At 43.2% G+C, this 25,614-nt stretch overlaps 1 protein-coding gene across 5 annotated transcripts in view; it reads right to left on the bottom strand.

The window, feature by feature from the left end:
- The window catches only part of FHIT (fragile histidine triad diadenosine triphosphatase), a 1,042,494-nt gene that overhangs the window by 646,766 nt on the left and 370,114 nt on the right, over positions 1-25,614 (bottom strand). For 4 of the 5 annotated variants that reach the window (XM_083602596.1, XM_083602595.1, XM_083602594.1 and 1 more), the window contains one exon: positions 6,832-6,960. In XM_083602596.1, coding sequence (XP_083458722.1) covers positions 6,832-6,934 — 103 coding nt within the window. In that variant the 5' untranslated portion in view covers positions 6,935-6,960. Of the gene's footprint in view, positions 1-6,831; positions 6,961-13,247; positions 13,267-25,614 lie in introns of those variants that run through there. The other variant, XM_083602598.1, reaches the window with a different exon arrangement.

The following is a 25,614-nucleotide window of genomic DNA, read 5'->3' on the forward strand; positions in this document are numbered from 1 at the left end:
GAGCCCATTTAATCATGACCGATTTAACCGTTTCATCTTGTGTATTCCATTTCAGCAGCAAATTGTACACTTTGGACAAATTCTTAGTACTGGGTTCTAACAGTCCTATCTCCAATTTTGATTTTTCCACCTGGAAGCCAATTTTACTGTCCAGTTTAAACGCTTCATTTATTTGATGGTAATGGAACCAATCTCTCACCTTCCCTTTTAATTTCTCAAAACTCTGCAATCTCAATTTGTCCCCTTCCTTTTCCAAAATTTCCCAGTATCTTGGCCACTTGGACTCCATATTTAACTTTTTAACTGCCTTAGCTTCCATTGGCGACAGCCACCTTGGAGTTTTATTTTCCAGCAAGTCTTTATATCTGACCCAGACATTTAATAGTGCTTTTCTGACAATATGATTTTTGAAACTTTTATGTGCTTTAACCTTGTCATACCACAAATATGCATGCCACCCAAAAATGTTATTAAAACCTTCCAAATCCAAAATGTCTGTGTTTTCAAGAAGTAGCCATTCTTTCAGCCAGCAGAAAGCTGCCGCATTTTGATATAAATTTTGTATTGCTTTTTGATGCTTTGCTGTCACTTGAGGCTCCTGGGACCTTCGTGGCTTTGGAGGGGTGCAAAACAATACACCCCAAGAGTGTCCTTCATCGCTCCTCTCATAGCTTCAGCAAACATGTGTACAAAGCAGCAGCCATTTATTGACTCCTCCAGCCAGCAGCTTTTGCAGAAATAATAATAATAATAATAATAATAATAATAATAATAATAATAATAATAAATAATAATAATAATAATTTATTATATAATATAATTTATTATTTATATCAGGCCTTCCAACAAAATATTAAAATACAATAGTCTATTAAACATTAAAAGCTTCCCTAAACAGGGCTGCCTTCAGACGTCTTCTAAAAGTCTGGAAGTTGTTTTTCTCTTTGACATCTGGTGGGAGGGCGTTCCACAGGGCGGGTGCCACTACCGAGAAGGCCCTCTGCCTGGTTCCCTGTAACTTGGCTTCTCGCAGTGAGGGAACTGCCAGAAGGCTCTCGGCGCTGGACCTCAGTGTCCAAGTAGAACGATGGGGGTGGAGACGCTACTTCAGGTATACTGGGCCGAGGCCGTTTAGGGCTTTAAAGGTCAGCACCGACACTTTGAATTGTGGTCGGAAAATCAGCTCCTCCCCTTCCGCTTCCAGCATCCTCCCAGTCACCTGGCAACCTCAATTTCAAAAGCTTCCTGCAAAAAGCACTTTTTCACCCTGTGGCGACATCACACCCCCTGTAATCCCAGCAGTCTCCCCCTTTCTTGTCTGATACTGAATGTCTCACCTTTTGTCAGGGTAATGACTGTGTCATCACCTGCCTTTGTTCTTTAATGGCACCTCACTAAGCCAAGCTCCTGAGGAGGCTGTCTTGACTTCAAACCCTACATTTACTCATTTCAGAAATTATGGGGAGAACCTGGCACCCAGGAATTTTAGGGGATCCTTGCCCCCCACAAACCTTTCTCTTTCACAGCAAAGCCCCAACTAGAGACAGAATTTGCTATTGTGAGATTTGTGTCTTTATTGTATTATTCACTTCATGTCATGTTTGTCAAAAAAAGACACCTACACAATCATTGCATAACAATAGCATGAAGGTTAATTATTTCCTGACTTGTCTTTCAGGATAATTTATCTCCAAATTATTTCCCATCCACCTTGCTCTTTCCACACCTTTTTGATCCTTGTTGGATCACATAAATTCATTGTGCATCAGTCGTTCTGCTTACTCCTTTTCCACAGCTCTGCTCAGTTCCATTTATTTCATTTCTCTCGTTTATTCTTCATTCAACAAACATCCAACAGCATCAACTTCCCAGCAAAAGGCCTTTTAAGCCCATTGCGCCTGACCACCAAATCTCTTGGGCATACAAATGAGAACCTTAGAGTTTCTCTCGAGTTCTCTCTAAAGCATATCTCAAACAACTAAACTCTTGGTTTGACCCTGCAGGATTAAGGGATTATTATCAGAGGATAATGGGCTGTGTAAACATGTGCAATCTGACCACTAAGGTGTCTGAAGCTCAGCTGTTTTCCCAAGAGATCCTGCCCTTTTTCATGTTTATAAAAGTGGCTTGCTTCCAGGACTTCTGGGAAATATTAAATTGAAGCAGGAAAAATGTATGAATTTGCACGAAGACAAAGTACTAGTGTGAAGAAGAAACTTTGCTTTGTGGTAAGGGGCTCTGTTTAAAACCCTTGGAAAATTCAAGGATGCATCAAATAATCTATATAGCGCTCAAAGCCAAGAGAGACCTCTGAATGATGGTTTCACTGAGCCATCTTTGGAAATAGAAGATCATTGGTTGCTTTCTCTCCTTCAAAGGGATGGGGAGCTAAGGCCAAGAAACTTTTGGAAGCATGGTTAAGAAAGCCTTCTCCGTTTAGATTGTTTTTCAGGAATCAGGAAATCTGGGTTCTAGCCTTCCAAAACCATAGAACCTGATTTTCATTTAATTGTTTTTCTAGAGCTCAACCAAGCTTTTTGCAACCCTTGTAACAACAACAACTGACTTCTAGCAATTTTGAGCAGGTGTCTGCAAAGGGAGAGAATAAAGAATAAAGCTCCCATTCAGGCTGTGGTCACACCTTGCTCTGCAACCCCATCTTACCCCCATTGCGAGGGAGGACAATGCCAAACAAGGATCTTTGCTGTTACTTCCCATTGGCTTCATCTACCTTTCCTCGTACTGGCAGGCACAAGTGTCCCCCACTTACATTCCGGGGGGGCCTGCACATATGTGAAATCACATAAAGTAGGGAGCACCCTCTAAAAAGCCCCAAAGTGCCTATTTTCCCCTGCTCTCCAGCTCTATCTCGGGGCTGTATCTCCAATCCAGAGCAAAATATATTGAGTTGAAGCTGGGGCTAGCTGGGGGAAGCACAGGAAAGAGGTGGTTGCTTCTGTGCTACCTTGCATGTCAGCTGTTAGGCAGGGAGGCGAAGCAGCCTAAACAAAGCCCTGTTGCGCCTCCATTCTCTTCAGGGCTTCCTCCATTCTCACTGACATCCTCTTTGGGCTCTAGGAATGGTCTCTTCACAATCCATGAAGACTTCCCTGCACACTCCTACCATTTTCTGTTTTGATTCTATATATCTATTTATTTCCCAATGTGTATGCGTATGCGCAGACACGCGCAAGTAGAACGCGCATAAGTGGAAAGAGGGATGCCTTATTCCAATCTCATTGGCATTGTGCTATCCTAACACACTCCTTACATATGTCACACGGCATAAGAGATCAAGGCACAGATTTGTGCTACAGGAGCAGCACAAAGGGGAAACACAATGACCGTAGGCAGCCACAAGCAACATCTCAAAAGTATTACCTGTGAAGTTTAGGGGGTCATTTTGCAACCACTAACCCCCACAAAGCCAGGTAAACTTTTGCAGGTGAAAACTTGGCACAACCTTAGTTCCCCCCCACACACTGTATTGTTGTCTGCCCCCAAGCTTTTCAGAAGATACAGTCTATGAATAATATGGATAATTCATAACCATGGAGACATAAACTAGTTTACCTAATATAGGATATCCGATAGCCTAGCTGAAGTATGAATTATGAACAACCCTCACAGGGCTGTTGTGGGGATAAAACGAGGAGGGGCAGCCCCATGTATGCCCCCTTGAATTCCCCAGGTGATATTTGTTTATTTGAATGTAATAAATAAATTCTGCTCCCGTTTCAAAAAGCCAGCAAAAATGAATAAGAAGAGCATCAATATGGCTCCTTCATTATTCTGAAGAGCCAAACCAACCAACCACTAAGATTATGCAAGGGAAAGAATATCAGAAATCAAGTTTAGGAAAGGGGAAATGGTTCAGGGAGCAGCTACTATGACTCCAACACTGGGCTGCATATCTTCTTTAAACAAGAGCCTCCCTATAAACATCTAATGGAATTTGAATATTTCAAGTAAAAAGGTAAGGTAAAGGACCCCTGGACTGTTACATCCAATCAAAGGTGACTATGGGGTCCAGCGCTCATCTCACTTTACAGGCCGAGGGAGCCGGCATTTGTCCACAGACAGCTTTTCTGGGTCATGTGGCCAGCATGACTAAACTGGACACCGTGACGAGAGCCAGAGCGCATGGAAACGCCATTTACCTTCCTGCCCCAGCGGTACCAATTGATCTACTTGCACTGACATGCTTTCGAACCACTAGGTTGGCAGGAGCTGGGACTGAGCAACGGGAGCTCACCCCGTCACAGGGATTCAAACCGCCGACCTTCTGATTGTTAAGCCCAAGAGGCTCTGTGGTTTAGACCACAGCGCCACCCGCGTCCCTATGTCTTAAGTACCAGTGCAGAAACATGTGGTTGAATGTGCAAACCTGAACAAAGCTTAATACAATGAAAATTGCACAAACACCCCAAAGCACAGTGTTGCAATGAACCGATGTCTTCAACAACGTCCTGCATTTCTATGTTTGCAGTGGTTCGCACTACAGAGCCTTTCCAGAATATAAGCCATGCTGTAGGAATAATTTCACAATCTAAGTCTCTCTTCCCTCCTCCCAGCTCCCTTTTTAAACCTGGATTTTTCAAAACATACAAGTTAATTAACTTGACATCCAAAGTGAATTGTCTTTTAAACTCATTCTTTTTGTCTCTATCTTGCCGAAATTCAAACACATTAATATTTCATTGTCTGCTAGGAAATATATGTATGTATAAGTGAGTCAGAAACCAAGCAGATGAAATTATTGCTATAAAGCCCGGGGAATACACTTGTTGTTGCCAGGTCAGATGAATGCAGCTTTACACAGCTCTTCTGCAGTCTCTCAGTAGCATCACACTTCATTTTACATAACCATGTTTCGCTTTCAGCATTGTAACGACAAACAGGTGAGAAGGGCAAAGTCAGGGTCACGGTAAGGGTGTGTGCAGTTGCCAGTTGGTCACTATCTTCTCAGTCCAACCACGGACCACTTTGGGGAGGAACTATGTATGCCCTCTGGCACCCAGTATCCTCCAGCTATTGCTCCAAGCAGCTGTGGGCCACCATTTTGGGGTCACCATTTCCATTTCCCCATAATGTCCTAGAGCAATACATCTGCTTTGCATGCAGAAGGTTCCAGGTTCATTCCCCAGACTCTGGGAGACACCACTGTCTGAAAACCTGCAAGCCATTGCCCGTGAAAGTAGACAGTACTGAGGCAGATAAGTCATTGGTCTGAGGCAACTTCCTATGTGTGCTTTGGAGGGTTGTAGCAAATGTCAACTGGCGGCTTTTAGTTGCCTGCTGTCAGCTAAACCCATGGGCTGTGGCTGTCCTTGTTCTGTGGAACAGCATTCCTACTATCTGCACTTTCTGGAAACAACTGAATACATTTTTTTGTTTTGCCAGGCTTCCCCAGATGGGTAAATGGGAGCACACTTTGTCTGGGTTTTAGTCTCATTTTAAATGTAGGTGATATGTTTGAGGGTTGTTTTCCAATTATATTTTATTAAGTTTCAACATGTTTAACATATACAGTCAAAACTCAATTTTGTCTTTTCTCTTTTGATATGTTTTGAGTTTTTAACTGTTTTGAATCCTCTTGTGTGTAAATCTCCTTGAGACGGCTTGTTTAGAAGGCAATTAATAAATCAGTGATGATGATCAGCCAGTGCACCTAAGAAAGGTATGACTGGATCAGAACAAAGGCCAATGCAATATTTGTGTTTCCTGTATTGATCATCCATTTGCCTCTGGAAAGCCTATAGGCAAAACATGAAGGTAATCTCCTGCTGCCGTTCCCCAGGTACTGATATTCAAAAACATGGAGCCTCTGGTCCTGGAAGAAGCATATAGCCATCATGAATAGTAGCCACTGATAGCTTGAATATGGACTTGATAGATCTCACTCCAACCTTGCCTGGAAGCAGGTCTCTATGGTCTCATGTCTTTCCCATTAACTGCTACCCGTGTCCTTTTAACTCTTCTGAATGCAAAGCAGGTACTCTATCACCAAACTATGATCTCATCACCAAAAAGCTGTAGATCAGGGTTTCCCAAACTTGGGTCTCCAGCTGTTTTTGGACTACAGTGCCCATCATCCCTGACCACTGGTCCTGCTGGATAGGGATGATGGGAGTCGTAGTCCCAAAACAGCTGGAGACCCAAGTTTGGGAAACATTACTATAGGTGGATCTTTCCTGACATGAGCAATCAGCAGTTCTATCTGTTGTTGTTTTTGACTTCCCAAACACAACACATATTAATGTCCAGAAAGGTCTCCAACCAGATTATTTACCTCGTTGGCTACCAGAGAAGCAAGGAGTTTAAACTTTGGCACTGCTGTGCTTGGCATTTGGACGCCTTAAGAGACTTGTTACATTTTAATTCCCAATGCCAGACCTGGGTCACATTTGCTTAGACCAAAATATTTGTGGGTGGGGGGAAGCAAAATAGGCAGCGCAACAGGGCCGCTAACGTGACAGTTAAAAACAGGAGCATCTCTGAGACACTTTCTAGATCATTTTTTAAAACAAGGAAAAGGGAAAGAGAAGCAAAGAAGCACCACCTGTTTATTTATACATCTTCTGTGGTGAAAAGGTCAGAAGAAAATTCACCTCTAAGGTCACTGTTGCTAAGCAACCGCTTTCAGAAGTTCTGCAACACCGATCAAGCATATTATGCTCCACTGACTGGCTTCAGAATAAATATGAGTAACATCTTACCTGCTCTTTAGTGGGGAAAGAGGGGCTCCTTCTACTCCGGCGGAGACAGCCAAGGTTCCAGAAATGGACTGTTATGCAAGATGCATGCAAACCAAAGGGGAAAAAAGGATACGACCCGGAACCACAGGCTTCCGGTTCACAAATGCAAAGGATAGTTCCGTCTTCAGAAACACAACAGAAGGTTTGATGAGGTGCTGCCCAAAACGGAACGACATCTTAATGCCCTTTTATGCGCCTGGACCTGTGGAGGAGAATTAATTGAAATCATCAGAACAGTCGATGGTCTTAAAACATAAGGCAAATGAGATCATTGGCAACATTTCAGAGAACAGAAAATGCACAGAGTTGCTTTTGGTCACTGCAGCTGAATGAACACTCTAATTTTTCCCCTTGCTTTTTTATTGCTAAGACTGCATACAAACAATACAGTAAGCACACGGCTTCCCTCCAAAGCCATGGTTCCCAACATGGAGCACACGCCCCACAGACGGGCAATTTGATTTTTAAGGGGGGGAATGTGAAAGCTGGTTTAGACCAAGTAAATGGCCTTTTAGGCTTCCTCCACGTGAATAGGAGTTCACTTTTTGAATAATAAGAATTGTATGTCACAGGGGAAGGGGCATCAAGATTTTAGAGATGCTTAGGTGGGGCATGGCCAAAAAAAGTTTGGGAACCACTGCTCTAAAGAATTATGAGAACTGTAGCTTAGCCCTCACAGAAGTACAATTCCCAGCACCCTTAAACTACAGTTTCCAGGATTCTTTGGGTAAAGCTGTGTGCTTTAACTATACAATATGCAGTACACAGCCTAAAATAAGCCTGTGTCTTGCATGGGTTAGGCCTATCAACATCCACCTGCAAGCCTTTTCACTGATGTACCACCCACTGTAGCTGCAACACCTTCTGGAGACCACAGGCCATGGGGCAGGTGGGGCAAAAGTGGATGGGACAACAGATGTGACTGACTTTTGCACAACAGAAGTCAGGGGTCTCTCCTTACACACTACCTTCTGCTCTCCATCCAAGAAAGCAATATATGCACAATTCAAGCATGCACTGCAGTTACGTAAAAGCACTGAAGGACAGCTCAGAGCAGGGCTGCTGAGGGGCGTGGCTTGGAGATAAGGGGTGTGGCCTGTGAAGAATTCCAAAGGCCCTTTGGAGAGGTCAAGGCTGAGGTGAGCAAAATTCACACGGCTGCCCCATCATGGCTGCATGATGATACTCAGGTACAGTGGTACCTCAGGTTACATACGCTTCAGGTTACATATGCTTCAGGTTAAGAACTTTGCTTCAGGATGAGAATGGAAATCGTGCTCCGGCGGCGTGGCGGCAGCAGGAGGCCCCATTAGCTAAAGTGGTGCTTCAGGTTAAGAACAGTTTCAGGTTAAGAACGGACCTCCGGAACGAATTAAGTTCTTAACCCGAGGTACCACTGTATAAGAAGTAAGCATCAGCTGCTGTATGTTGTCTGGAATATGGGGGAAGATGTGGCGGTGATGTGTATTTTGGTTTCTTTTAAGTATGGCTTTTGTTTCCAACAACAACAAAAAACATTACAGGAAACCCCATACCACAGTAGCTCTGCCCTCAGCTCTGCCCTCCTCCTTTCCTTATTTACACTGTGAAAGCTGAATCAGATTGGCAATATTTTTTAAACGGGAATGTCAAAAAAGCTTCAATAGCCAGAAAGAAACCACTTACCAAAATTGAAGAACAGGGGAGTCGTTTCAGGGAAGGGAAAGGGGAGAGACAAAGAGCTAACACCTCTAAAACAGATTTACGGAAGGAGAGAGCGTCAGGCTCAGAAAACGCATTGGCAGAGCTGAAGGTGATGCTTCCTCCCGTACTCCAAAAATAATAAACACTTCTAGCAGAAAGTTGGTGACCTTGGAAATAAAGGCAAGATCTGATGCTTCAATAACCAAAGCTCCAGGGGGAGAGAAAAGTGATGACCCGGTGCTTTTTATTCCAACTATCTGGCTGAATTACTAGGGACTAGAGTGCCAGTGGGACCCCAGCCTGTTTTAACAGTGGCTCTGAGATTCACTCAGGGTGGTGATGGGGGGGGGGGCGGAGAATAATAATAATCAAATCCCACTCCAGAAGGTAAGGAAATAGTATGCTGTGAAATGCTTGAGGTTTTAGAAGGCGACAAATATTGAGAGGAGCAACCGGAAAGGTTAACCTTGTGTCTCAGCGCCTTGCAATTCATGCAGCGTGTATCTAGCCCATGGGTGGGCACTTCTAGAAAAAGGAAAGTTTTGCTCAAGTTCAAAAATACAATTCATTTTGTTTCTGATTATTATTATTATTATTATTATTATTATTATTATTATTATTATTTATATATTGCCTTATACCTGGAGGTTTCAAGGCAGTTGACAGAAAATATCAACATAAAAACCATAATATATAGAATCAAAATAAAAACAGCAAGCCAATAACAACCCCCCTCAAAAAAGGGTATCAAATCAACCAAAGGCCTGGTTAAAAAGGAACATTTTTGCCTGGCGCCTAAAGGTGTATAATGAAGACGCCAGGCAAACTTCCCTGGGGAGAGCATTCCACAGACAGGGAGCCACTGCAGAGAAGGCCCGTTCTTGTGCTGCCACCCTCCAGACCTCTCAAGAAGGAGGCACACAAAGGCGGAACTCAGGTTTGGATAGGTTCATATGGGAAGAGGCAGTCCTTGAGGTATTGCGGTCCTGAGCTGTCAGGGAACTGCCATCGGAACTAGAGGAGGAGGCGAGGCCCCACAACGATGCTGGAGAGGGGCCAAGCAGGGAGAGAGGCAAGTCTCCTGTTGGGGAAGAAAATCAGCGCTACACCAGGGATAGAGGGGGGCCAATGGGGGAAGCAGAGAGCAGGCTCCGGGACTCTTCACTGGACACCAGCGGGGAGAGCACAGGTCCTCCGCTGCCCACGCCCTCCCTGCGCAGAAGACTTCCGCGCAGGGAGAGTAGGAGGAGACTGGGCGTCAAACAACTTTTATGTTGGAAAAGGTTTAAGAAACGCCCACTGACGGATACTGCCAGCGACTGAACAGCCACGGAGTGGATGGCTGTCCAGCGAGAAATGGTTTAACCAGCCAACCTAGCCCAGAGCGGCGGATATTTACGCACAAGCAACCCCTAAAGCCATTACATGAGCCTATTCAAACATAGGGCCATCCTGACATCCAAGTACATCTTTAAGCAAATGCCAGTGTTTATACATCATCTCCCACATCTTACTTGGTGTGATTGTCATATCTGAATGGTACCACCATCCTTTCAGATGTTCCCTATGAGAACCCAGAGTGCATGTGGCCCCTTTCTTGGCCTATTAGACCAGGAGGCTTGGGCTCTTCCCCCTTATTATTATTTTCACGAATCAGGTGTAATTTAAATGTAAAACTGAAGAAGGCCCATCTAGGATTGAAAGGCATTTGGTTTTTGCCACAGATTGTTAGTAGTTGCTGATTGTTCTCTTCCCATGTAATACGATACTTCTTGCGTATTTATGTGTATGTCAGATATATTGTTATAACATATGAAAAGCTGATTTAAAAAAAAAAAATCCCCACCCTACGTTGTGTACCTAGCCATGATGGCTTGGCTCTGCCTTCACAGACAGAAGCAGCAATGCTTATGAACATCAGTTGCTGGAAACCACAGGAAGAGGAAATGTTCTTGTGCTCAAATCCTGCATGTGGATTTCCCTATATTATTTGGTCGGCCACTTTGAGAACAGGATGTTGGACTAGATGAGTCATTGGTCTGATCCAGCATCCTCTTTTATGTTGCATCTGTAATTCTTAAGAGTCCCCATGGAACTGTCAGAAAAGCCTGACAATTATAACTAAATGTCAAACGAGTCTGAACACTTTCATGAAAATCCAGATGTTATCTTCATTTCTATCATTTTCCAGCAAAGTACATTTACCATGGACACAGGAACTGATGTTTGATATAAGCTCCATGACGCAACAAACTGGGGCCTGTTAGTTCAGAGATATGATTCTCTGATCAGGTGCAAGAACACCCCATTTCACATCTCAGACAAGCCCTTGCATAGGAGGAAAAAAGAGTTGTACCGTTAAGGGTACAATCTGTTAATCAAAGCGATGCAAAATGGCAGAACTGCAAAATACCCACCAATCTCATGGCATTTGTGCTCTCATGACAGACAGAGCTCCCCAACAACCTGATGCAGAGCAAGAATTATATGAGTCTAGGTTGGTCTGCGGTTGTCTTTTGATCCCCCTCAACTCAGCATAGCGGTGACAACCAGATGTGAGACAACAAGGGACTGGACCCCCGTCCAGATGTGGGGAGTTTATTCAGTGCACAGATGCACCTCTCTAAAACAGTCTGCGTTGGTGATTTCATTACTGTCAGTAAATCTTTGATATCTGGACTCCTTCACTTTAAAGAAACAGTTTCCCTCTGCTACCTTGACAAGAAACACTAATTAGTCATTATGCACCACTTAAATTATATTTTTTCCCCCTCACCCGTAAGGAAGGGTCATGTTTTTGATACGTTTGTGCCATCCTTTGCATACTGTTTTGAAAATGCCAACTGTCTTTTTATGTACTGCAGAGCTAATTTATATCTAGAGAATATAAATTCTCTATTTTTCCTACACCCGCCCTGTCCGAAAATAGTTGGCCTTTCAAGCAGGACCACATCAAGACCAGAACAATTTAGTAGAATCTTCTAAAGCAAACAATCAGCAGAAGATCACATAGCGCAACTCTTCCTGGGCTGCACCACTCCAGAATACAGGTGGTAGTGGTGAAATCTATGATGCATGCAGCAATTTGAATGCTTTACCATACAAAAAAGACTCCATTCCTACAACACTATTTATTTTAGCTCTGTGCTTCCTTCAAGGAGCTCTGGAGATAGTCTGGGTGATAGAAACGTAAGAAGAGCCTGCTACATCTGGCCAATGGCCCATCGAGTCCAGTATTCTGTTCTCATAATGCCTGCCCAGATGCCTATGTGCCACCAGCCTAAGGTCGCCCATTGAGATTGATGGCTGTCAGGTGATCTGACTAGCATGCTTGGAACAAAGGGCAGCCAAATAATATTGGTTGGCCAGCTCTACATTCAGATTTGTGACCCCGTGAGGCACGTTTTGGCAAAAAATAGCATCGCCATGGAGAATCAGGTTAAGGAGATGAAGGAAGGAACTTGAGGCAGATAACAGGTTGAGTAAAGTCCCCACAGAAGATGGACTAGCATAAAAATTGGCAAATTCTGGGATTACAGACGACTCAGTCAAAGAACTGCAGGATGATCTTCTCAGGATCTGGCCCCAGGTGATGGCATTCTCTTTCCTAAGAGGCCTGCCTCTTTTCCTCTCCTTTGGCCTTCCAACAGATGGAAGCTCACTAATTTCAGAAGGCATTGGAGAGTACAGTTATGGGCCCAATTGTGGCTGCCATCAGCAATAAGGGACGCGGGTGGCGCTGTGATTTGAACCACTGAGCCTCTTGGGCTTGCTGATCAGAAGGTCAGCAGTTCGAATCCCCACAATGGAGTGAGCTCCTGTTGCTCTGTCCCAGCTCCTGCCAACCTAGCAGTTCGAAAGTATGCCAGTGCAAGTAGATAAATAGGTACCACTATAGTGGGAAGCTAAACGCTGTTTCCATGTGCTCTGGTTTCCATCATGGTGTTCCGTTGTGCCAGAAGCAGTTTAGTCTTGCTGGCCACAAGACCCAGAAAGCTGTCTCTGGACAAATGCTGGCTCCCTTGGCCTGAAAGCGAGATGAGCGCCGCAACCCCATAGTCGCCTTTGACTGGACTTAAAATTCCAGGGGTCCTTTAACTTTATCTTTACCATCATCAAACCTAATTTGGGAAGGGTTGTAGCTCAGAAGGCCCCCAAGCCTGTGGATGCCTTCCCACCTGAAACCCTGGGAAGTCACTACTAATCCATGTGGGCAATATAGACCTGCTTATTGGCTGTCTTATGTGGTTTTAGCATTATCCTGCATTATTGTCAATTCCCACCCCAATTTGATTACAGTGGAACCTCAGGTTAAGTACTTAATTCGTTCCAGAGGTCTGTACTTAACCTGAAACTGTTCTTAACCTGAAGCACCACTTTAGCTAATGGGGCCTCCTGCTGCTGCCGCTCCGCCAGAGCATGATTTCTGTTCTCATCCTGAAGCAAAGTTCTTAAACTGAAGCACTATTTCTGGGTTAGCGGAGTGTGTAACCTGAAGCGTATGTAACCTGAAGCGTATGTAACCTGAGGTACCACTGTATTCCTTATTGTTACATTCCATAGTTTCAATCCATAAGCCACCTTGAATCTCATGGTAAGAAGTGGGAGGGGCAGATTTAAATAGATAACTGGCAGCACCATCTGATTTTTGCAAGTGTTTCCTGCATTCTGATCCACTTTTCCCCCCCTTTCGCTCACAGATGTTACGTGCCATGTTGCTCTTCCTTTTCGAAGGGGACAAGCAAAGTGGGTTGTTTTATGTCAGAGCGTAACTGAACAAAACAAGAGCAGATGTTTCAACGACACCTTTGAATGCTGTTGCAAGCTTGCTTATACTCAGGCTTAAACACTCTCAGAGTGCTACCTCCTGAGGAGAAACAAAACAAAAAGACAAAACATGTTCAAGCTTTACTTCACAGTTCTAAACATTCAAAACCCTCCAAGGAGGCACCGCTCTTGCCAACATTTATAGCCAAGATATTGGATGAGACACTATAAAGTAGGCCAGTGACTACCTATGTGCAAGAATATCGAAGGCTGCTATTAGTTTCTTCTGTGTTTCACATATGTATGCCGGGGGGAAGGGAGGAGAGGAGGCAGCGATTTCACAAGACAATGTTATAAAATATCTGGGATTTGTCATTTCAAACTGGTAAATGTCAGCCTCTTGGCTAATTACTTAGTTCCATACACTCCCACTGGCTTTATTTTTTATTTTTTTAAAAACAACCCAAAGTTTTAATTGGGGGTGGAATTAAACACATAATATAAGTGCATTGATTTGTTTAATAGGCTTTATTATGTTGTTTTTCAAAAGATCGCCTTTAAAATGGCAAATCGAAGGCTCCGGATTTTGGCAGGAAAACATATGCAGAAATGCAGATGATTTGACACAGGCTGCACCTACAGAAGTAAAATGTGTCTTCAGCAAAACGCTGTTTATTGCTAAATTCGTTTTGCTCTTGACATTTTCTAAGATGCACTATTTTGCCCTTTGGTCTAACAAAATTGTTGCTTAAAAACGTACCGCTAGCCATTTTTACCTTTCCTAAAAGGGTTTGATTATGTCAAAAAGTGACATTTCCAATCAGTACCTCTATGCTCACAGGCACTTTTGGTGTAATAATGTGTAATGAAGGCGAGGCACTCAGGAGCAAGCTCTTATTCTTTCCTCTGTGATGTTTTTAATGCCTTTTTCTTTGCTGCTGCTGTTGCGGCTGAGGTATAATAAAGGTAAAATCCATGCAATTCAATAGACAGCTGTTTAACTTTCATCACATCATAATGGTCCAATCAGCAGGAACCTCAGCCCAATCAGTAGATAATATTGTGTGACATTCCCTTTTATCACTAAAGAGTGGTGCGGCAGGCCAAGGATGGCACGAAACTTTTAATTATTACTATGCCCCAATTCTTTGTATCAGTTTTGTTCAACCATGTCCTCAAATGAGACATGTCCTCAAAATGGCATTATCTGGGCTTGACCTATGCAATGGAGCACCCGTGCAGTCAATACCTAAATCCTGGAGTTTTGGAAACCCAGTGTATGTGTGCGTAAGATAAAGGAGGGCGAGGCAAACACTCTTCAGATCCGCTCTCGGTTCCACAATCACAACACGCTCCAAGCCGCTCAGGGCTCATCCCCAATGCTCAAAACAAAGAGCAAAATTATTATACATTTATGTGTTTGGGCATCCATAAAACAACAACGGTCACTTTGTTTCTCTGTTTATTTGCACAATGCTCAATTAATAATGTCCTCTGGGTGGCTCGCAATAAAAGTTAAGAACCGTAAAAACCCTGAAAACCAGACTATTGGCAACTGCAGTACAAATCTAAATAAATAACAACACTGACAGCAAGACATACATCAAACAGCAGAACTAAAAAAAATGCCAGAGTTATTTACAGAAGAGAAGATATTTATGTATCTCGTCAAGCATTTGGCTAAAGACAGGTTTACTCACACACAAACACACCAGTGAATGGAAACCGCAGGTTAGGACACCCACTTTAATGTACCCACCATGTAAATAATGAACATGTTCTGCAGTTGTGCATACTGCGCTCAGTTACAACATAGGTTCCAATCCTAAACCCACTTACCCCATTCAATTCACTAGATCTTACTTCTGAGTAGACATGGTTAGGATTGCACTGTAAGCCTCCAGCACCCTTCAGTTGTTCAGTGATTAAGAAAGAAGTTCATTGTTGTTAAGCTTAGAGGGGGAGGCAACCCTAACATGTGTCCCACCCCTGATATCATAGAAGAAGTTATAGAACAGAGAGGTGTGAACTTTACCAAAGACTCCAGGTCAAATGAAGTCTTGGCTGTTCCTTGCCCAATCTCTCTCACACAAAACCACGAAGAAGTGCACAAACATACACAGATACAACCCCTCCAGTTCCCTCCAACAAATACACACTGCCTGCAGCTGCTCCCTCTAAGGACAATCTTTTTGTTGTGTATCTCCTAAACGGACGTGAGTTGCACTCCATGCTATTAGTTAGGGCTAGTCCTGATATTGTTGGACTCCAACAGTCATCAGCCCCGACCAACATGGTGAATGTACAGGGATGAAGGGAACTGAAGTCCATCCTTAATCCATGAACTTTTGGCAAGCCCTGCCCAGGAGTAGTTAAAGGGGGGCGCTTTTATATAACTTAGCTAGTGTGATGTAGGTGTTTAACTTTCCATCGTAAATGACTGGTTTCAAATGGGAAGTTCAAAGCTCCATAAGTCTATGGATACATAACACCAGCTAAACCACCTAAAGGCGCTCCCTGGAAATATTCATCAATTTGATATAATCTCAGGATTTAACTCCCAGGAAACTTTACCTTAAAAAATGTAGCTTTCTGACTCTCACACCATGCCCCCAGTGCCCTAATGCCAAGGGTATGTACAGTGTGCAACACAAAAAAGCATGTTAGAGATGCCTTCTATTACCCTCACGCCAGATAAGGGCAATTTTACCAAAGGTCAAGTGTGGAATGTATGGAAAGCATGATCATTTGAATCAATTTTAATTTATTTGTGGGGGTTTTTACTTATTATTTTTTTAAAAATGTATATTCTGCTGCAACGCAGAAATATGTTGCAGCACTCTACAACAATATGCTGTGAGCCGCCTTGGGTCCTGCACTAAGAGAAGTCAAATAAATAAATCAAGTAGCTTTCTGTCTCCCTATGAATGGCTGCACAACTTGCCTTCCACACCCTCCAACATCATGCTGATAAAAGTCGGGATGCAGGTCTTTTGTTGCCGCACTCTCTGCAAGTGCCAACTGTGGGATGTGATCCATGAGAGGCAATCAAGTACAACATTCCTTGTAATGCTAGAGAAGACATGCAAGGGAATGTTTGGTCCAGCCAGTCGAAACTTCCTGTTCCTCTTGGCTGGAGCATCCTTCCTTTTGCATGTGATAGAAGGTGGGCGTGATTTAACCTGTCCAGGTAACAAAAGGATGAGTCATACAGCACCCTTCTCTCTTTCTGACTTCCTTCTTCGTTTGACCAGCTTTTAGCTAGGACTGCTCTGCTAGCTCTCAGCCAGCAGAAGCACTGAGATTATTCCCCCATATGGGGTAGACCCACATGTACATATTTGCAACTAAGTCTGCTTTCAGGAATCCAACTGTGAACTGATGTAAGTACCGTAGATTCCAGCGTATAAGATGACTTTTTAAACCCAGAAAAGACGTTTAAATGCCGGGGGTCGTCTTATACGCCAGGTATGGGCTGCACGGAGCAAAGCCCGCCCATTGCTGCAGCTGTGGCAGCTCCAAAGCAGCAGCAGCCGGCGGTGGGCTCTGCTCCACGCTGGGAGAAAGCCGCCTGGCGCGGAGCCCACCCACCACTGCTGCTTCCAAGTAGCTGCCAATTTGGGGGGGGGGGGTCGTCTAATACGCCCAGTCGCCTAACACACCGGAATCTACGATAAACTTCTTTTATTGACTTTGAATAAGATTGTGGCATCATTATTCTTTTAAGAGGGATTCAAGGGAACTTACCAGGAACGTACAATTCAGTCTGAGACAGACTGAATTGTATAATAGTGAGAGGCTCACACGAGCCTGCAACCAGCTATCTGCTGTGCATGTAAAAAGGGGAATGTAACTCTGCTAAGTAAAGAAACTTGCTAGTGCAAGTTAGGAATGATAATAAACAATATATCCTCTCCTGCCACCCTGAACATTCCCACACCAACGTCACATAATCCCTGGGATATCCTGGGATCTGTAATTCTGGAAATGTCCTGGGCAAATAGGGACAATTGGAGGGTATGGCCTTCATGAGGTTGCTATAAATTTGCTAATTGCCCTGGATGGCTTGGATAGTCTTGAAAATGATGGAATAGCTTCCATTTATGCATCTTTCAATAGGCTTGTCTTTAGACAAGGCACTTGACATGCTATTGTTTGCCTCACGCTGTCACAGTGGCATGCTTGCTTCAAGCACCCTACATTCCTGCCAAAATGGCAGCTGCTTCCCACATAACCAAGAACGACAGCCCTGATGCATGGGGGGAATCAGACAAGCATTACACTCTGCCTGTGGAAGTCAAATGCTGATGAATTAGGCCTTTAGCGTTGTAATAACTGTAGTGACTAATGGAACAACCCAAAGCTGTTATTAAAGAAAGGCTGAATAATATATTACCAGTATGGAGTTCAGGGGGAAAATAATTTTTTATAAAGGAAAATAAAAGATTAATATCAATCATGTTTTTCACCCCCAAAAAAGAGGGGGGCAGGGAGAGAGGCAGAACCTGGGAAATAGCTGGAGTCTGCAGCGGTTGACTGAAATGAAATGGCATCCCACCCCACCTACAGGAAAAAAAGTCATCTCTGCTTATTCTGGGATTACCAGTGAGGTCTATCTTATAGGGATAAATAAAATGTTGTGGCATTTCTCTGGCATCACGGGGAGGCTAAAGGAAGAAATTAATTTTGCAAGAAGAAATGTCTATGGAAAACAACACTCTGTGGGTTGAAATAACCAAGTCTGAATGTATTTCCTCCAAAATACAGTGGTACCTCGGGTTACAGACGCTTCAGGTTACAGACTCCGCTAACCCAGAAATAGTACCTCGGGTTAAGAACTTTGCTTCAGGATGAGAACAGAAATCGTGCTCCGACGGCGTGGCAGCGGCGGGAAGCCCCATTAGCTAAAGTGGTGCTTCAGGTTAAGAACAGTTTCAGGTTAAGAACGGACCTCCGGAACGAATTAAATTCTTAACCTGAGGTACCACTGTATACAAAAGCAGGATGGAACAACAACAAATCCTCCACTTTGCTTTTCAGTTAAAAAACAAAAAGAAAAGAAACTAAAAGTGATATGAGAATTGTTTCTTCCTCTTTGCATGCCACACAAACTGGGTTGGGAAATGCAGAGGAAGGCCTAACAGTCAAACATATGCTACCAGCAACCTTGGCCAAGTGCTATTATGTCCAAAGTAAGTGCACCATTAAACAACACCCGCCTTCAATGGCCAGCATAGCTTTTATTCATTCTGTTTAATAATAATATTAATCCAGTGGCCCTACCTGTGCCTAGTCCTCAGTAGGCACATGAACTACGAAACATAAAAAATGCGGAAACAAGAGGGTGCAGCAGGTAGATTTAGCAGAATAAACATCCAATGGTCTGGCTCATTATAAGGCAGCCTCCTATGGTAAGCCACACACTGAAAGTGCATACAGTTCTCTCTCTCTCTCTCTCTCTCTCTCTCTCTCTCTCTCACACACACACACACACACACACACACACACACGGTCTCTGCACAGCCTCCCCATTTTCAGAAAAGACAAACGATCCTTCTCTCTTGTGTGTGGGAGAGAGAGAGATTCAGGCCAGATCTAGGATGGCAAATGAGGTAAGGACCTTCTCAGATATAGTGCTCTCCCTAGACAGGTTCGTCTTTTGCCTATTCGGATGCATTTCTGGCACCAGCAGATGACTTTCTGGGCAGAAGGGCGGGGGAATCCTTTCCATTTTTACTGTGCTCATTTTCTCTGCTGCCCTGTTCTCCTGAAGCACAATTCCACTGTTTCGTTTGGAAGCCACCCTGGAGATTCTTATATTGAAAGGCAGTATTGTGGAACCTTGAGTTACGTACCTATCGGGTTGCGAACGCGGCAAACCCGGAAGTGTATACTTCCGGGTTTCGTCGCACGCATGCACAGAAGCGCTCTGCGCACTGCACACATGCACAGAAACGGTACCTCCAGTTACGGACTTTTCAGGTTAAGTATGGACCTCAGGAAAGAATTTAATTTGTATCCGGAAAGTCCACTGTATATGAATTCTTTATGCAAATAAATAAATAAATCAAGCACCAGTGTACCAATGCCCTTTTAAGTTCAAGGCCATTCAGAAAAAGAAAACCTTTACGAATACAAATTGTATAACTGGGAGAAATCTTCGGGTGGGGATGAAATAGAAAACCTTGCAATGTATACTAGTCGTGCAAAAAGGGAAAAAAGAACCAGTCAGATGCATTGTAAACAAAAATGTTATCTGCTAAAGAGGATCTATCAGGACAAAGACTTAAAAATTATTGGTAAAAGGCAACAGCGACCAAGGTTGTGGGAAGTGATATAAGGATAGCAATCTAAAGGTGATAGAAAAACAACAGATGTCTGCCGCAACAAAATGCTACAACATGGAGTGTTGCTGTTCAGAATTTCAGATCCTCCATTCCATTGCCCCTCCATGCTTCTCGTTTTCAGTCTAAGCAATCAGCATTTCATGGTTAAGATACATGCTTGCTCCTCATTCTTTTTTTGGGGGGGGGAGTCCTGCAAAGTCTTTTTCCTAACCTTCATTTGCACTTCTGCAAACCTTGGAGCTCCTTGAGTCTGCTAACATACAGTCGTACCTTGGTTCTCAAACAGAAACCGTTCTGGAAGTCCATTCAACTTCCGAAAATGTTCGAAAACCAAGGTGTGGCTTCCGATTGGCTGCAGGAATCAGAAGTTGAATGGACTTCCAGAATAGATTCCTGCAGCCAATTGGAAGTCATGGAAGCCGTGTCGGACGTTTGGGTTACAAAGAACATTCGCAAACTGGAACACTCACTTCTGGGTTTGCAGTGTTCGGGAGCCAAAACGTTAGACTCGCAAGGCATTAGGGATGCAAGGTGCGACTGTACCTCTTCCTGTGTGCGTGGCCGGTGGCATTCTGACTACTTGTGGATTGGGACTCACATAACTAAGACTGCCTTTAATGCAGAGGGAATGCTGTCATTCAAAGACTGCTGGAAGGGAAGAAACTCAGGCACAAATAGAAAGAGGAGCAACAGCACTGCTGGAACACAGCATAAGAACGGGAATTGAGATGAAAAGTCTGAAGGTAAAGATTTATCATACCTAATTTCATTTGCAATACAATATATTTAAACTTTCTGACATTAGTGTGGCCCTTGTGTGCTCAGCGCAGAGAACCTGTCACATTCTTAGCATTTCCTACAATGCCCAACTGTCCTCAAGAGCATTTTTATCTCGCTCGATTAATAAAAATGCAAAATGTGAATATTTGGGAAATGCGTCAGCTACTAGTCTCCAAAGGACAATACAGAAGCTTGCATAGATTAAAGTGGTCGGCAAGTGGTATTTTTACTTCATTTTTAAAACGCCACTTACATGCCGAACAGCACAATCCTATGTGAGCTCAATGGGGCTCGCTCCAAGATCAGTGTGTAGACTGTAGGGTAACATTTGTAGCAGCCTCCTCCAAACTGGTGCCTTCTGGGTGGTTTGGGCCACCGATCCCATCAGCCTCACAGCCTGATGGGAACTGTTTCCTAATACACCCGGAAGGTTGCTGTATAGAGCCAAATTCTGGCAGAATCATAGAATCACAGAATTGTAGAGTTGGCTTGGGGTTCATCTAGTCCAACTGACTGCAAGTGTGGTGTAGTGGTTAAGAGCGGTAGACTCGTAATCTGGTGAACCGGGTTTGCGTCTCCGCTCCTCCACATGCAGCTGCTGGGTGACCTTGGGCCGGTCACACTTCTCTGAAGTCTCTCAGCCCCACTCACCTCACAGTGTGTTTGTTGTGGGGGAGGAAGGGAAAGGAGAATGTTAGCCGCTTTGAGACTCCTTAAAGGGAGTGAAAGGCAGGATATCAAATCCAAACTCTTCTTCTTCTTCTGCAATGCATCAAATGACAGATGGCCATCCAACCTCTGCTGAAAAACCTCCAGTGAAGAAGAGTCCACAGCCTCCCAGGGAAGTCCACTCCACCATCAAACAGCTCTTACCAGGAGAAAGCTCTTCCTGGTGCTTAGGCAGAATCTCCTTTAATGTACCTTGAATCCATTGGTTTGAGTTGTACCCTCCAGAGCAGGAGAGAACAAGCCTGCTCCATTTCCCTATGTGACAGCCATTAAGATACTTGAAGATAGCTAGCATATCTCCTCTCAGCCTCCTCCTCTTTTCCCAGGCTAAACATACCCAGCTCCTTCACCCGTTCCTCGTAAGGCTTGGTTTCCAGACCCTTGATCATCTTGATAACTAAAAAACACGCTGAAAAGTCCTCTTTTCCTTGACCATTTCCATTTCTCTCTTTTTAACAAAGTTGCCCATTAACATGTTGTTCACCAAATAAGCAACTCTTGACTCTGATGAGATTCATTAAGTATTAATTGCATTAAATCTGTTTTCCAATTACGTATTACATTACCAACTATCAACATACATATAAACAAATGCATTATTTATGGGATGATTAACAGGGATGTAGTGTTATTTTAATCTAATTTTACCAAGTGGGTGTATATATAAAGGGCCGCAATGAGCATTTCTGTGTACGAAGCTTAACTGTGAGGCCTTGCTCACTTTGAGCTGCAGATGTAGGAACATGAAGTTTGCAGAAGGAAAGCTGAGGGAAGAAAGGGGGAACCTGCAGAAGTCACTTCAGTGCTGCTAATTTGACTTAACTCCCAGAGCCACACTCCCATTGTCTCTCAAGACAGACGGATGCCAAGAACAATTTCTGCCATATATCTTGCATCTTATGACCAGAGAAGGAGAGATGAGAATATCTATTGCTTTGAAATGAAACACACCTGCTTCCTGTGCAAAATGATTGCCTTTCTTTCCTTTTATTGTCTAGTGCACAGGTTGGGAAGATTAGTAACAGCAAGTGTATCCAGCTGTGTCTTAAGACTCAGCTATACAGTTGCAAATAAAACGTTTTAAATGTGTTGTAAAGCGCAACACACAAATGTGACACTAGATGGCAAAAGTGAGCTAAGCCAAATTCAATGTATTTTTCAAATTGTTGTTGTTGTTGTTATAAAGCGTTTTCACAGCATTTTTTTACATGTGTGTAGATTCCACCCCGTCTATTTTCACTGATAAGGCTTTAAAGCTCCACATTTCGCCAATTTCAATGGTCAGGAATGATGGAAGTCCTGGCCCAACAATATCATGCCACCAGGTTCAAGAAGGCTAGCACACCTCTGCCTTCAGATATGGAACTCTCTCCACCAAGATACACAATCAGTCCCCTCCTTGGTAGTGTTCAGGAGAAACTCTAAAAGCCTCCTTTGTTCAGTTTTGCTTTTAGCAACAGGATCCAATAGGAACTAGCCTCAGATTTGGGTGTTATACTGACATGAGTGGAAGTGTCAGATTGACAAGAATCAAATATACGAAAGGATTTGCTTGTTGCTGCTGCTTTATTGCCATCATTATGTGATTAAGTAGCCTGTATATTATATGGATTTAAACGTTGTTAGCTGTCATGGGAAGCTGCTGTGTTTTCAATGGGAGCCCATGGATTTATTAAATATTAACTTAAATTAGCACATTTCTCAACCACATTTCACCAGGAGATTCCAGGGTAGCGTGCAAAAGTGAGATAATTCACACAACATAGAAGCACAACGTATTTAAACAAACACAGCAAACAAAACGAACGGCAAGGTAAAAACCAAAGCGCAAAATCCGTTAGGTCTGAAATTCTTTCTGAAATGCCTGAGAAAATGAGAGTGTCTTCTTAACCTGATGCTGAGGAGAAGATTGCAATGCCAGTGTCACAACGTCTGCTTGCGGTAGGCATTCCAAAGTTGTGGTGCCAAAACAGAAAAGTTTTATCTGCTTCCTAACCACATAAATGCACCTATGTTAAAATAGATTAGGAAAGGGAACGAACAGGGACTGGGAAAAAAATACTCTGGAAAGGGTTCAGTGACACTTTCAACCTTTGTCGCTTCAATCAATTTATGCTGTGAATATAAAATCAATAATCATCCACATAAGCATGAGGGGACCTCCAAGGCAATTTGAGCTACTCATATGAAAATGCAATAAGCCTTATAAAAAGCCACAGCCGCACAGTCCGAAGTAATATATTTTGTGGTGTGTTTAAAAGCTAAGAACTTTAAATCAAATCACTTACTTAGTTATTTAAATATTTATAAACTGAGGCACTGTACACAGCACCAGAACACAGTATTACAATTATAACTTCAATAAAAACATCAACAGCATGTTAATAAACTGGTGTGTGTATTTATGTTACAAAGCCCTGTCTGAACACTACAGTTTTTTTAAAGACCTATAAAAGAAAGCAGGGATCAAGTAACCAGGGCAGGGGACTCACACTCAGAACAGACTCACTGAAATCAATGACAAATCAGCCCTGACAAATTAAATCCACTGACTTCAATTGGTCTGTTCTGAGCATGACATAGCTGGATTCCACCAAATAAAGCACAGATGTGTAGAATAGTTAAAATTCAGTTTGGAAGTCATATTGCGTGCGGTATAAATGGCAAGAGTGTTAGGATAAGAGAGCATTCCTGTTTTATTCCAGATTTCTGATATAAGATCTCTTTGCAATCAGAAGCGCGTCTTTCGGCAGGGGCAATAATATTTAGTTCATTCTCAGCTGCATTTCTTTCCTGACTTTTCTGTACAGCTCAAGGGTATTTTTTAAAGGCACAAGGTATTTAAAGGTATTCTTTTAAAGGCATCAGGTATGGCCAACGGGAAGACTGGAATTTGGATACCCAGTCCATATTTCATAGATGGTCCAAACAATGTTAATGACAGCACTTGCAGTGCATGGCTGGGAAGCCAGGCTGGAGTCACAATTTGCTGGATCTTCTGAAAATGTCTCACCCATCACACACAACACCGTATCTCAGGGGATGTGCAAAGTTCCAGCTGCATCAAGCTTCTCACTAACTCTACACACCCAACTGTCGTGCTCCTTCTAGCCCCATTTTCTTTCTCTCTCTCTCTCTTTTTTACATTTTAGATCACATTTGATCAATAGGGATTTCATTTCGAGGGAGATGTAAACAATAAGCACCACTCTATTGCAACTGAACTACTAACTAAGTTTACATTTTAAGTTGCAAGACCAATCCATAAATTCATTACCTCGTTGGCTAAATTGCTCTATTTCCGACCACTTTCTCCACTTTCAGGCACACCATGTCAGATAAATTTGGGCATTTGCGTCTGGAAATCACTAAACACTAATCACCTGACTGAAGTATTGATCAGCTGCTTTCACACACCCAACATTTATAATTACAGACAAGACCACTGTAGCTGCAAAGACCGCACAAGGCAAGCTTCTCAGCTAGAAACCACATCGCCAAACACTCGTAATAACCTCCCATGGAACGTCTTCTAGACTTGGAAAGGCTAAAGGTACAGGACACATGCAGCATATCCGTTCTAAAGCAGTGATATGAAAAAGAGTGCAATCTTTTCTGGAAGGCAATAGATTGTGCCCAGAGTCTCAACTTCTTCCCACAAATTATCAACTGCACTCCATATGTCCCCTCCCCTTTGGAATTCCATTAGAATCGATTTCACCAATAATTTCTGCTCTCTCAAGGCATTCTGAACACCTGCTCTTTCTTTTCCCACTCAGGCCCTGTGCACTTTTTGGTGCAATCCTATGCTGATCACCTGGATGGAGTTATCACCTGCCTATCATGCTGGATGTGAACCCGTTCACTCCAACGGCAATTCTGCATATGGTCATGAGGTTCCACTGTCTTTGTACCCGGGCATAATATTATAGACAACTCAATAGAGCAGATTGACTGAAACTGTGAGGGGCAAGTATTAGAATGACAGAACAATGCTTTTCTGAAAAACAACAACTAAAAATAGCAAAACAAAAACCATACACTGAAAAATTAGGTGGTTTTTTTCCTGAGATGCTGCATATCTGATTTTTATAGGGTATCTCGTGTTATATTAAAGAGTGACTACATGGGACGCCATAACTTAGTGGCAAAACACATGCCTTGTCTGCAAAAGCTTCCACGTTCAATCCCCAGTTAAAAGAAGCAGCAGCTGATGCAGAGGAGAGCAGCATTTGCCAAGCCAGTCCCCTCCATATTTCTTTAGACTACAACTCCCATCAAACCCAGGCAGGACACTGCTGGCTGAAACTGATAGGTGTTATGATCCAAAACATCCCAAGGGCACCAGGCTAGCAAAGACAGGAGTTGGCAGTTGTGATCTAGAAGGACAGAATGTCAGCATAGATATAAAGGAGGTTCCTATGGCTAGAATCCTAATCCCACTAACCTGGGAGTAAGCCCCATTGAATTGAATAAGACCTACTTCTCTGAGTTGACATGATATGGGGCTGCAGCCGTATGTTTGTATATCCATGTAAAGCAGGGGTCAG

This window comes from Podarcis filfolensis (assembly GCF_964270895.1).
Source record: "Podarcis filfolensis genome assembly, chromosome: 2".
Lineage (NCBI taxonomy): Eukaryota > Metazoa > Chordata > Lepidosauria > Squamata > Lacertidae > Podarcis > Podarcis filfolensis.